At 37.8% G+C, this 13485-nt stretch overlaps 1 protein-coding gene and 1 long non-coding RNA gene across 20 annotated transcripts in view; both read right to left on the bottom strand.

Moving 5' to 3' along the window:
* Nucleotides 1-13485, bottom strand: part of LOC115225115 — a 396737-nt gene that overhangs the window by 364914 nt on the left and 18338 nt on the right. For 5 of the 19 annotated variants that reach the window (XM_036514049.1, XM_036514029.1, XM_036514048.1 and 2 more), the window contains one exon: nt 9964-10212. The exons of the other annotated variants lie outside the window; for them this stretch is intronic. In XM_036514049.1, coding sequence (XP_036369942.1) covers nt 9964-10212 — 249 coding nt within the window. The remainder of the gene's footprint in view (nt 1-9963; nt 10213-13485) is intronic. 19 annotated transcript variants of the gene reach the window in all.
* Nucleotides 1594-8999, bottom strand: LOC118768154. The gene is made up of 2 exons (XR_005004011.1): nt 8821-8999; nt 1594-1953 (listed from the first exon to the last, which is right to left on the bottom strand). It is a non-coding gene; the product is annotated as an uncharacterized LOC118768154 (long non-coding RNA).

Genomic DNA, 13485 nt, shown 5'->3' on the forward strand with positions numbered 1-13485 from the left:
CACCTTGGGCAAGTGTCTTCTACTATAGCCCCGAACTGACCAAAGCCTTGTGAGTGGATTTGGTAGACGGAAACTGAAAGAAGCCCTTCGTATATATATATATATATATATACATGTATGTGTGTTTGTCCCCCGAAAGAGACCGATAGAATAAGTACTGGGCTTACAAAGAATAAGTCCCGGGGTCGATTTGCTCGACTAAAGGCGGTGCTCCAGTATGGCCACAGTGAAATGACTGAAACAAGTAAAAGAGTATATAAAAAATTAGAAAAAAACCACCTTTTATCAATTCAAAATGAACAATTAATTACACCATCTAGAAAATTACATATAACAGAAAAATTAAAATAACTATGATTAAAATAACAATGATTAAGTAAATTGCAAAAAAATAATAAAATAACAAAACCGTATACGGTTTTGTTATTTTATTTTTTTTTGCAATTTACTTAATCATTGTTATTTTAATCATAGTTATTTTAATTTTAATTTTTCTGTCATATGTAATTTTTTAGATGGTGTAATTTAATTCATTTTGAATTGATAAAAGGTGTTTTTTTATAATTGTATATATATATATATATATATAGTTAATCCAAACAAGAAAACACAACAACGCGAGGACATGGAACAAATAAAGTATTATTGGACGCTCAGGAAAGAAGGGAAGGAGGAGGGTTTAACGTTTCGAGCGGAGCTCTTCGTCGGAAACATAGGAGAAGGGAAAACAGGAAAAAAATCGCCAGCGGTACTCACGAGGTCACACATATATATATATATACACATTTGCATGTATATATATGTAAAATGATTTATATTCCAAACACCCAGTTAATAAAGACAGTTATTTCAGTAAACTTTATTGAAATAATGGCAATGTATTTTAACAGCAAAGCAGAACTTTCATAAGAAAAGCATTAAAGTGTCCTAAATTAAAACCTTTCATCAAGATTTTGTTATATTGAAAACACCATTTAAATAATGACACAGTTATTTCACTAAATTCTTCATTATTTTAAAAAGGAATTGACAGAGAGCAGTAGATATTAAAAGAAATATAGTAACAAAAGAACTAAGGTGATCAAAAGTGATCTAAAGTGATCAAAACCTTCCACTCAAAAATTGTTTTTAATTTATATATAAACTAGCAGTATCGCCCGGCGTTGCTCGGGTTTGTAAGGGAAATAATTATATAAGCATCTTAGAGAGTTACTTCCCTTATATAATAGCAAAAAATGCATTAAAAATGATGATAAATTTTTTTTAAAATTGTAGACTCATCGTAGACGCGCGCTAATACCCAGAAGGGCTTGATATAAATCATGACTACAAGATACCCGGTTTTGGTTAAATTGCACCGCAAAATGTGGGAGTAGTTAGGAATCTAAATCGTAGGAGACAGACACTCACACAACTTCACTTTTATATATAAAGATGTGAACTTAATAATGGAAAAAGCTATTTTACTTAATTCTTTGTTATTTTTTGAAATTGACAGTGAATTTTAATAGGAATCATCATCATCATCATCATCCACAGAGATTCTGACCAATATGTAAGTCAGAGCAGGGGTTTTAGAAAACTGGATGTTGATTCGACGATGACGCTGACAGCATAAATCGAGTGGCAGTAATTTAAACAGTAAAAGTTTATAACAAGGCTGGTGTACATCAAAATCAAATTTATAAAATTTCTTATTTATTAAATTATAGGTGGCAGGCATGGTTATGTGGTAAAATGCTTGCTTCCTACCCACATAGCACTGGACTAAATATCAAAGGAGTGTCCTTCCAGCACCTGAGATTATTACTGGTATTTCTTAAAATGTATAAATGATGACGGCAGTTATCATCCCAATGACAAGGATGGACTTGGTTCTGAGGCTGCTGGTTCCTTGTGCACCACCTGCAAACGATTTCATTTGGATATCATCGGATGCCTCAGGTGTATCACCTACAAAGATAAACAGTAAAACATATGTCATTTATATACACTTTTCATGGGATGGAAGCACTCCGTCGGTTACGACGACAAGGGTTCCGGTTGATCCGAATCAACGGAACAGCCTGCTCGTGAAATTAACGTGTAAGTGGCTGAGCACTCCACAGACACGTGTACCCTTAACGTAGTTCTCGGGGATATTCAGCGTGACGCAGAGAGTGACGAGGCCGGCCCTTTGAAATACAGGTACAACAGAAACAGGAAGTAAGAGTGAGAGAAAGTTGTGGTGAAAGAGTACAGCAGGGATCACCACCATCCCCTGCCGGAGCCTCGTGGAGATTTTAGGTGTTTTCGCTCAATAAACACTCACAACACCTGGTCTGGGAATCGAAACCGCGATCCTATGACCGCGAGTCCGCTGCCCTAACCACTGGGCCATTGCGCCTCCACACACTCTTCATATCAACTTGCTCAAGACTGCCCTTGTTTCCATGGTGAAAATTCCCTAATTTAAAGTGAGCTAAATTAAAACCTTCCATCAAAATATTAATTTATGTTAATTAATGTTCCCAAAACCAGTTTAATGATGACAAAATTATTTAATTAAATTATTTATATTTTCAAAATTAATTGAAACTAAGCCAGTATATTCTATTGTGTCTGGGGAGAGTCATTTTCTTTTTGTGCCTTATAATGTAAAACACTCACCGATAAAATTTCCATAGAGACCGAGACCTATGGAAGTATGCTGTGCGTGAGAAGACCCGGCAAGACTAGTGAGACCATAACCCGTAGCCTCTACCTGGTATGTAGCCAGTCGACTTATACATACCTTTCCTTCTTGGGACACAAAACTCCACTTGTGAAGACCCGTTGAGGCAAGTGAAAATCAAAATCAAAATCAAAATCAAACCAAATCAAATCAGATATCAGAAAGCAAAACCAAAATTGATCAACATCAATGGAAATTGCAGCTGTGATACCAGTGCTGGTGACAAGTAAGTGAACCATCCGATCATGGCTGTTGCCAGCGCCGCCCCGACTGGCCTCCGTCCCGGTGGCACGTAAAAAGCACCATCCGTTCGTGGCCGTTGCCAGCCTCGCCTGGCCCCCGTGCCAGTGGCATGTAAAAAGCGCCATCCGTCCGTGGCCGTTGCCAGCCTCGCCTGGCCCCCGTGCCGGTGGCACATAAAAAGCACCATCCGATTGTGGCCGTTGCCAGCCTCGCCTGGCCCCCGTGCCGGTGGCATGTAAAAAGCACCATCCGTCTGTGGCCGTTTGCCAGCTCCGTCTGGCACCTGTGTGGGTGGCACGTAAAAAGCACCTATTACACTCATGGAGTGGTTGGCGTTAGGAAGGGCATCCAGCCGTAGAAACACTGCCAGATCAGACTGGGCCTGGTGCAGCCTTCTGGCTTCACAGACCCCAGTTGAACCGTCCAACCCATGCTAGCATGGAAGGCGGACGCTAAATGATGATTATTTTTATTTTCCTAAAATGTTCGTTGTGTCTTGCAACATTTTCAATAGTCTTGACTATTGAAAAGGTTGCAAGACACAACGAAAATTTTAGGAAAATAAAAATAAGAAATAAGTGGAAATTTTACCGGTGAGTGTGTTACATTATAAGGCACAAAAAGAAAATGACTCTCCCCAGACACAACAGAATATGCTTCAACACACGAACTCACATAAAGAATCTTGCAACCCAATTGTAAAAAACAAAAAAAAGCCAGTGTATTTTCACAGAATTAAAATAACAAAAGGTTTAAAATGATTTAAATTAAAACCTTTCATTAAAATTTCATAGTAATTTATGTTCCAAACCCCAGTTTAGGAGTGATGAAGTCATTTTACTAAATTCTTTATTATTTAAAAAAATTACCTGAAACAAAGGCAATGTATTTTGGCAGAAATACAAATATAATAACAAAAGGATTAGGATATTTTCGGTTTGAATGGCAGTTTCTTCTAGCAGTGTCATATGAAATTGTAACCCATAATTATGACCCTAGTATCGATCTATTGCATTTCAATCTGTTTTAGGGTTAGTTAGGGGTGGGGGGAAGGATATCTTTTTTTTACCTCAATGGACGTCATTGATTGGTTGAAATTGCAGAAATTGAAGGAAAGAAAACAACAAATATCTTACAACTATAGAATTTTCTCAATAAAGCCAAGAGAAAAAGATGTTTTATAAACACATTCTACCAGTATACGAAGTTTAAAAATGTTTAGTTATGTGGAAATTATTTTAAAAAACTGCCGTTCAAACCGAAAAGATCCCAAATATCTTACAAACTATAGGATTTTCTCAATAAAGCCAAGAGAAAAAGATGTTTTATAAACACATTCTACCAGTATACGAAGTTTAAAAGTGTTTAGTTACGTGGAATTTTTTTAAAAAACTGCCGTTCAAACCGAAAAGATCCCAAATATCTTACAAACTATAGGATTTTCTCAATAAAGCCAAGAGAAAAAGATGTTTTATAAACATATTCTACCAGTATACGAAGTTTCAAAATGTTAGTTACGTGGAAATTATTTTAAAAAACTGCCGTTCAAACCGAAAAGATCCCAAATATCTTACAAACTATAGAATTTTCTCAATAAAGCCAAGAGAAAAAGATGTTTTATAAACACATTCTACAGTATACGAAGTTTAAAAGTGTTTAGTTACGTGGAAATTATTTTAAAAAACTGCCGTTCAAACCGAAAAGATCCCAAATATCTTACAAACTATAGAATTTTCTCAATAAAGCCAAGAGAAAAAGATGTTTTATAAACACATTCTACCAGTATACGAAGTTTAAAAGTGCTTAGTTACGTGGAAATTATTTTAAAAACTGCTGGTCAAACTGAAAAGATCCCAAATATCTTACAAACTATAGAATTTTCTCAATAAAGCCAAGAGAAAAAGATGTTTTATAAACACATTCTACCAGTATACGAAGTTTAAAAGTGTTTAGTTACGTGGAATTTATTTTAAAAAACTGCCGTTCAAACCGAAAAGACCCAAATATCTTACAAACTATAGAATTTTCTCAATAAAGCCAAGAGAAAAAGATGTTTTATAAACACATTCTACCAGTATACAAAGTTTAAAAGTGTTTAGTTACGTGGAAATTATTTTAAAAAACTGCCGTTCAAACCGAAAAGACCCAAATATCTTACAAACTATAGAATTTTCTCAATAAAGCCAAGAGAAAAAGATGTTTTATAAACACATTCTACCAGTATACGAAGTTTAAAAGTGTTTAGTTACGTGGAATTATTTTAAAAAACTGCCGGTCAAACCGAAAAGATCCCAAATATCTTACAAACTATAGAATTTTCTCAATAAAGCAAGAGAAAAAGATGTTTTATAAACACATTCTACCAGTATACCCAGTTTAAAAGTGTTTAGTTACGTGGAAATTATTTTAAAAAACTGCCGGTCAAACTGAAAAGATCCCAAATATCTTACAAACTATAGAATTTTCTCAATAAAGCCAAGAGAAAAAGATGTTTTATAAACACATTCTACCAGTACACAAAGTTTAAAAGTGTTTAGTTACGTGGAATTTATTTTAAAAAACTGTCGTTCAAACCTAAAAGATCCCAAATATCTTACAAACTATAGAATTTTCTCAATAAAGCCAAGAGAAAAAGATGTTTTATAAACACATTCTACCAGTATACGAAGTTTAAAAGTGTTTAGTTACGTGGAAATTATTTTAAAAAACTGCCGGTCAAACCGAAAAGATCCCAAATATCTTACAAACTATAGAATTTTCTCAATAAAGCCAAGAGAAAAAGATGTTTTATAAACACATTCTACCAGTATACGAAGTTTAAAAGTGTTTAGTTACGTGGAAATTATTTTTAAAAACTGCCGTTCAAACCGAAAAGATCCCAAATATCTTACAAACTGTAGAATTTTCTCAATAAAGCCAAGAGAAAAAGATGTTTTATAAACACATTCTACCAGTATACAAAGTTTAAAAGTGTTTAGTTACGTGGAATTATTTTAAAAAACTGTCGTTCAAACCGAAAAGATCCCAAATATCTTACAAACTATAGAATTTTCTCAATAAAGCCAAGAGAAAAAGATTTTTATAAACACATTCTACCAGTATACAAAGTTTAAAAGTGTTTAGTTACGTGGAATTTATTTTAAAAAACTGCCGTTCAAACCGAAAAGATCCCAAATATCTTACAAACTATAGAATTTTCTCAATAAAGCCAAGAGAAAAAGATGTTTTATAAACACATTCTATCAGTATACGAAGTTTAAAAGTGTTAGTTACGTGGAAATTATTTTAAAAAACTGTCGTTCAAACCGAAAAGATCCCAAATATCTTACAAACTATAGAATTTTCTCAATAAAGCAAGAGAAAAAGATGTTTTATAAACACATTCTACCAGTATACGAAGTTTAAAAGTGTTTAGTTACGTGGAATTATTTTAAAAAACTGCCGTTCAAACCGAAAAGATCCCAAATATCTTACAAACTATAGAATTTTCTCAATAAAGCCAAGAGAAAAAGATTTTTATAAACACATTCTACCAGTATACGAAGTTTAAAAGTGTTTAGTTACGTGGAAATTATTTTAAAAAACTGCCGGTCAAACCGAAAAGATCCCAAATATCTTACAAACTATAGAATTTTCTCAATAAAGCCAAGAGGAAAAGATGTTTTATAAACACATTCTACCAGTATACGAAGTTTAAAAGTGTTTAGTTACGTGGAAATATTTTAAAAAACTGCTGGTCAAACCGAAAAGATCCCAAATATCTTACAAACTATAGAATTTTCTCAATAAAGCCAAGAGAAAAAGATGTTTTATAAACACATTCTACCAGTATACAAAGTTTAAAAGTGTTTAGTTACGTGGAATTTATTTTAAAAAACTGCCGTTCAAACCGAAAAGATCCCAAATATCTTACAAACTATAGAATTTTCTCAATAAAGCCAAGAGAAAAAGATGTTTTATAAACACATTCTACCAGTATACGAAGTTTAAAAGTGTTTAGTTACGTGGAAATTATTTTAAAAAACTGCCGGTCAAACCGAAAAGATCCCAAATATCTTACAACTATAGAATTTTCTCAATAAAGCCAAGAGGAAAAGATGTTTTTTAAACACATTCTACCAGTATACGAAGTTTAAAAGTGTTTAGTTACGTGGAAATTATTTTAAAAAACTGCTGGTCAAACCGAAAAGATCCCAAATATCTTACAAACTATAGAATTTTCTCAATAAAGCCAAGAGAAAAAGATGTTTTATAAACACATTCTACCAGTATACAAAGTTTAAAAGTGTTTAGTTACGTGGAATTTATTTTAAAAAACTGTCGTTCAAACCGAAAAGATCCCAAATATCTTACAAACTATAGAATTTTCTCAATAAAGCCAAGAGAAAAAGATGTTTTATAAACACATTCTACCAGTATACGAAGTTTAAAAGTGTTTAGTTACGTGGAAATTATTTTAAAAAACCTCCAGTCAAACGGAAAAGATCCAAGGGTTAATACACATCAGTATCCTAGATTACTATGTCTAAAAGATTATATGTTCTCTTCAGATCATGTCCTCTTTTACAACATTAGCAAAGGGGATTAATTTTCTTCCTTCTAGCACAAAAGTGGAAAGGTCCATAGATCAGTCCATCATTTAGAAAAGTTAAAAAGCAAAAGTAAAGACAGTGGTTTTGTCAATTGTTGCTATTAATATTTTTCTCTTTGAATTCTTCTTTCACATGAACAATTAAATCATCATCATCATCATCATTTAACATCTGTTTCCATGCTAACATGGTTTGGACGATTTGACTGAGGGCTGGCGAACCAGATGGCTGCACCAGGCTTCAATCTTGATCTGGCAAGACTTATTTTCAAGACTTATACATGCCCTGATACCGTTGGTATCTACATATCAAATTTGAGCGCAATCGGATGGAGGATGCCCGAGATCCTAGAAGACACACACAGACAGACAGACAGAACAGATCAACATCAATGGAAATTGCAGATGTGATACTAGTGCCGGTGGTACATAAGAGAACCATCCGATCATGGCCATTGCCAGCCTTGCCTGGCCCTCGTGCCGGTAGCACGTAAAATGCACCAATCCGACCGTGGCCGTTGCCAGCCTCGTCTGGCACCTGTGCCGGTGGCACATAAAAAGCACCCACTGCACTCATGGAGTGGTTGACGTTAGGAAGGGCATCCAGCTGTAGAAACATTGCCAGATCAGACTGGGCCTGGTGCAGCCTTCTGGCTTCCCAGACCCCGGTCGAACCGTCCAACCCATGCTAGCATGGAAAGCGGACGCTAAACGATGGTGATGATGATGATGAGATCAGCTGAGTCCATCGAGAAGCTGGCCTCACCGCTTTCCTTCAGCCAGGAAGGGCAAGCAGTTACCTTATCTCTCTGGTTGCCACTGCAAAAGGGATCATGTGGTAGACATGTCTGAAAGGGCTGATGACCAGCAGTTGTCCTTTTGTTGAAGCTCAAATAATCTTTTTCAGGTTTGAAGAAGAGACAAATAAGGATAAAGAGAAAAGTAAGGGTGGAAGTGCTGGCTTCCATTGCAGTTTCTTGATAGATGGGTGAGAGAGGTGAGCATTGCCTGAGTGTGCACCTGTAGACTGGGAGAGGGCATCCACCCTGGTGGTCAGGGAGACCATGGATTTTGTGGGCTTTCTCCCTGTGTGACTAGTTGCCATTGCAAAAGGGATCGTGTGATGGACATGTCTGAAAGCGCTGAAGACCAGCAATTGCCATTTTATCAAAACCCTAATAAACTTTTTCAGGTTTCACTTGAAGAGGAAAATCAGGGTGGAGAGGTAAGTGCTGGCTTCCAAGCAGTTTGTTGAAAGGTGGGTGAGCATTACCTGAGTGAATGGGCCTTCTTTCAGAGTGTACCTGTATATTGGAGAGGAAAGACCGGGAGACGGCATCAACCCGCTACGGAACAGATCAAGGTCTGAAAAATACAACAAACTACAGAAACCCATCAGGACAACAAATAATGGAAAAACAGTATGTGAAAGATTTAGGCATCCACATGGGAACCAGCCTAAAATTCAGAGAACACCTTGACTCAGTCTGTCTTACTGCAAGAAAGTACAGCGGGTGGATCTTGCACACCTTCAAATCAAGAGATACCTCAACAATGAAAACCCTCTGGAACAGTATGATACTTCCGAGGATTGACTACTGTTCTCAGTTGTGGTCACCAACAACAAAAGGCCAACTATCTAAGATGGAATCGCTCCAAAGAAATTTTACCTCATACTTCTCAGAAACGAGGGACCTGGACTATTGGCAAAGACTCAAAACCTTGAAGATGTACTCAATAGAAAGAAGATTTGAGCGATACCGAATTATATACATTTGGAAAATGATAGAGCAAAAGGTACCAAACTTTGGTATCAAAACCTACCACTCACTGCGCCACGGAAGACGCTGCCAGCTACCACCAATCAACAAAAAGGCTGGCCAGGCAGCAAAAACCCTGCGAGAGTCAAGTCTGTTGGTTCGAGGAGCACAACTATTCAACTCCATTCCGGTACATGTCAGAAATCTATCAGGATGCAGTGTGGAATCATTCAATTTGCAGCTGGACAGATACTTAAGCACCATTAGAGATGAACCCCATCTCCCAGGATATACACAACGAGCACAAACTGACTCAAACTCGCTCCTACACATGTCAAAATTAAACAGAGAATACAACCTGGCAACCACACCAGACTCGGAGGGTGGAGTCTTCGACTTGGCCTGAGCATGGACTCAAACTCAAATGAAATGAAATGAAATGAAACCCTGGTGGTCAGGGAGACCATGGATTTTGTGGGCTTTCTTTACGTGTAGCCCTTGAAAGTCCCCCCACTATCAGGGGTTTTACTTTGAATTTCTTTTATTCTTTGTATGACTTTTTACATGCTAAAACCCACACTGTACCCTCCCGAATGTTTTCCTTTGTGTTAGCCCTCTGTGGTTAATAAAGAAATTATTATAAATCATTTCCTTACTCTTTATATCCAAATCAATTTTTCCAACATTAAGGTTCTCATCTTCGAATTTCCAAGTCAAACATTTCTCAGTTACTTTTCTGATCCAAAGCTTGGAGGTATCTCCACTATGTGTTACTTTATAGTCAGTGCCATCAGCGCATGTCCTGTCACATTCATATTTATAATTGTCGCACTTCCAAACCACCGGTCGTTCCATATCAGATATTGTTATCGAAAGGGTGACGTTTCCATTGAGCACAGCAGTTCCTGAAATAAAGAAATCAGTTAAGAAGTTTGCTTTTCAATCATACGGTTCTGGGTTCAGTCCCACTGCAGAGCACCTTGGGAAAGTGTCTTCTACTACAGCATCAGGCTTGTGAGTGGATTTTCAAGATGGAAACTGAAAGAAGCCCATTGTATGTGTGTGTGTATATATATACATACACACTTGTGTGTTTCAAAGGCTCGTGAGTGTATTTGATAGATGGAAACTGAAAGAAGCCCATTGTTTATATATACATATATATACATATATATATATACATATATATATATATAATATATATATATATATATATATATATAATATATATATATATATATATACATATATATATAGGCGCAGGAGTGGCTGTGTGGTAAGTAGTTTGTTTACCAACCCCATGGTTCCGGGTTCAGTCCCACTGCGTGGCACCCTGGGCAAGTGTCTTCTACTGCAGCCTGTGTGGATTTGGTAGACGGAAACTGAAAGAAGCCTGTTGTTTGTTTATATGTGTGCTTGTTTCTCACTACCACTTGCCAATAAGTATTGGTGTGTCTACGTCCCAGTAACTTAGTGGTTCAGCAAAAGAGACCAATAGAATAAGTCCTGGGGTCAATTCATTCAACCGGAAACCCTTTAAGGCAGAACATCAGCATCATTATGATGCCCCCTGTTCCATGCTTTGTGGATAAGAGTTTTTCATTCTCAACAGTAGGATGCTCTTCCTGTCACAAACCTTCATCTGTTTCCAAACAAGGCTATAACATCCCATATATACACACAGTGGGCTCCTTTTAGCTCCTGTCTACCTAATCCACTCACAAGGCTTTTGCTGGCCTGGGGCTATAGTGGAGGACACTTAAACAAGGTGCCATACAGGGGGACTGGACCTTAAATTATGCGCTTGGAAAGAAAAGTTCCTAATCACAGCCAGGCCTTCACCTCACGTCCAAATTTAACCCTTTAGCATTTAAACTAGTGAATATCATCATCATCATCGTTTAACATCCGCTTTCCATGCTAGCATGGGTTGGACGATTTTGACTGAGGGCTGGCGAACCAGATGGCTGCACCAGGCTCCAATCTTGATCTGGCAGAGTTTCTACAGCTGCATGTCCTTCCTAACGCCAACCACTCCGAGAGTGTAGTGGGTGCTTTTTATGTGCCACTGGCACGGGGGCCCCTCAGGTGGTACTGGCAAAGACCTCGCTCGAATCTTTTTACACATGCCACCGGCACAGGTGCCAGTAAGGTGACGTTGGTAACGATCACGCTCGAATGGTGCCTAGTGATATCAGATCCAAGTACTCTACTTGTCTGATGTTCAAACTAGCCATATCTGACCTCTCCCATCTAAACTACAATGTCATTCTGGAAATAAAGCATCACATCATTGAAATCTCAAAGCTATGAGATAATCCATGATTAATCCAAAACATTGAGAATAAAAAAGGATTACATTTGACCGAATAATCTGAATGCTAAAGGGTTAATAGTTTTGCCCCTGGAAATTAAAAGGGAAAATGTGCAATAGAGACCATCAAAAGAAATTAGACATCTAATTACACTCAGCCTAATGAGTTTTAATTTAATGAGATTTATGTTTACTGGAACATAACTTCATCAGACATGGGTGTACCCCTGATTAAACCATGTCCCTATCCACTCACTCCCACCCACCCTTATATAATGCAGGGTCACTGCAGTAAGACACGGTTTCCTGTCCTTCTATCATACCCATTTCTTTACTACCCATAAGGGGCTAAATGAGGACAGACAAACGGATTAAGGCGATTACATCGACCCCAGTGCGTAACTTGTCCTTAATTTATCGATCCCGAAAGGATGAAAGACAAAGTCAACCTCGGCGGAATTCGAACTCAGAACGTAAAGACAGACGAAATACCTATTTCTTTACTACCCTCAAGGGGCTAAACATAGAGGAGACAAACAAGGGCAGACATAGGTATTAAGTCGATTACATCGACTCCAGTGCATAACTGGTACTTATTTAATCAACCCCAAAAGGATGAAAGGTAAAGTCGACCTTAGCGGAATTTGAACTCAGAATGTAGCGGCAGACGATATACCGCTAAGCCTTTTCGCCCGCCGTGCTAACGATTCTGCCAGCTCACCTGTGTTTCTATCATACCTGGTATACCTCTCAACACCTGACATAAAACCATCTCCCTCTCTACTATGCTCTTCAGTGAAGGTTTGTTTCCTTCCTCTTCCTTTGCCTTTCCCGTTATTTGGTGACTTCACTAGGGGCCAGTTATGTGCAAAGAAAGGCTCCAGTGCACTGTAAAATGATTGGCACCGAAAAGGGGTCAATGATGCCAGCATGGAACGTGGACCTTGAATGACGGAGGATAAGCATCGTAACCATAATCCTCTTTAGAATGACAATCATAATCCCAGAGAAATGGAAACCAATTCAGTAGTGTTTATATCATCCTCATTGTTTAACGTCCACTTTCCATGCTAGCATGGGTTGGATGGATCGACCGGGGTCTGTGAAGCCAGAAGGCTGCACCAGGCCCAATCTGATCTGGCAATGTTTCTACAGCTGGATGCCCTTCCTAACGCCAACCACTCCGTGAGTGTAGTGTAGTGGGTGCTTTTTATGTGCCAGGTGAGGCTGGCAAACGGCCAAGATCGGCTGGTGCTTTTTACATGCCACTGGCACGGAGGCCCGTCGGGGCGGCGCTGGCCACGTTCCGATGGTGCTTTTTACGTGCCACCGGCACTGGTATCACAGCTACAATTTCCATTGATGTTGATCGATTTTGATTTTGATTCCACTTGCCTCAACAGGTCTTCACAAGTAGAGTTTTGTGTCCCAAGAAGGAAAGGTATGCATAATAAAAAAGGAAAGGTGTGCAATAATAAAAAAATGCACCCACCACACTTTGTAAAGGGGTCAGTGTTAGGAAGGTCATCAAGAAATCGAAACCTTGCCAATGCCTGCAAAGGAGCCTGCCACAATGCTGTGGCTTGTTGGATCCATGGCAAGATTGAAGGTGGCCATTTTATAAGTACCCCCACAAGCCATCTTGACCCTGGTTAAAACCCACTGCTCTAGTGTTTCCTCAATGTGTATTTCTGGCTCTTTAGCCCTTCTCGATGGTCAGAATAAAAACTTTAAAGAAACCAAAAGCAAAATAGTGACTAAAAGCTTTGAATTAAGAGAAAGAAATAGAAGACAGAACTGAAAAGGTAATGGGATCTTTTCGGTTTGAACGGCAGTTTTTTCTAGCGGTGTCATATGAAATTGT

Source organism: Octopus sinensis, linkage group LG27 (genome assembly GCF_006345805.1).
Source record: "Octopus sinensis linkage group LG27, ASM634580v1, whole genome shotgun sequence".
Taxonomy (NCBI): domain Eukaryota; kingdom Metazoa; phylum Mollusca; class Cephalopoda; order Octopoda; family Octopodidae; genus Octopus; species Octopus sinensis.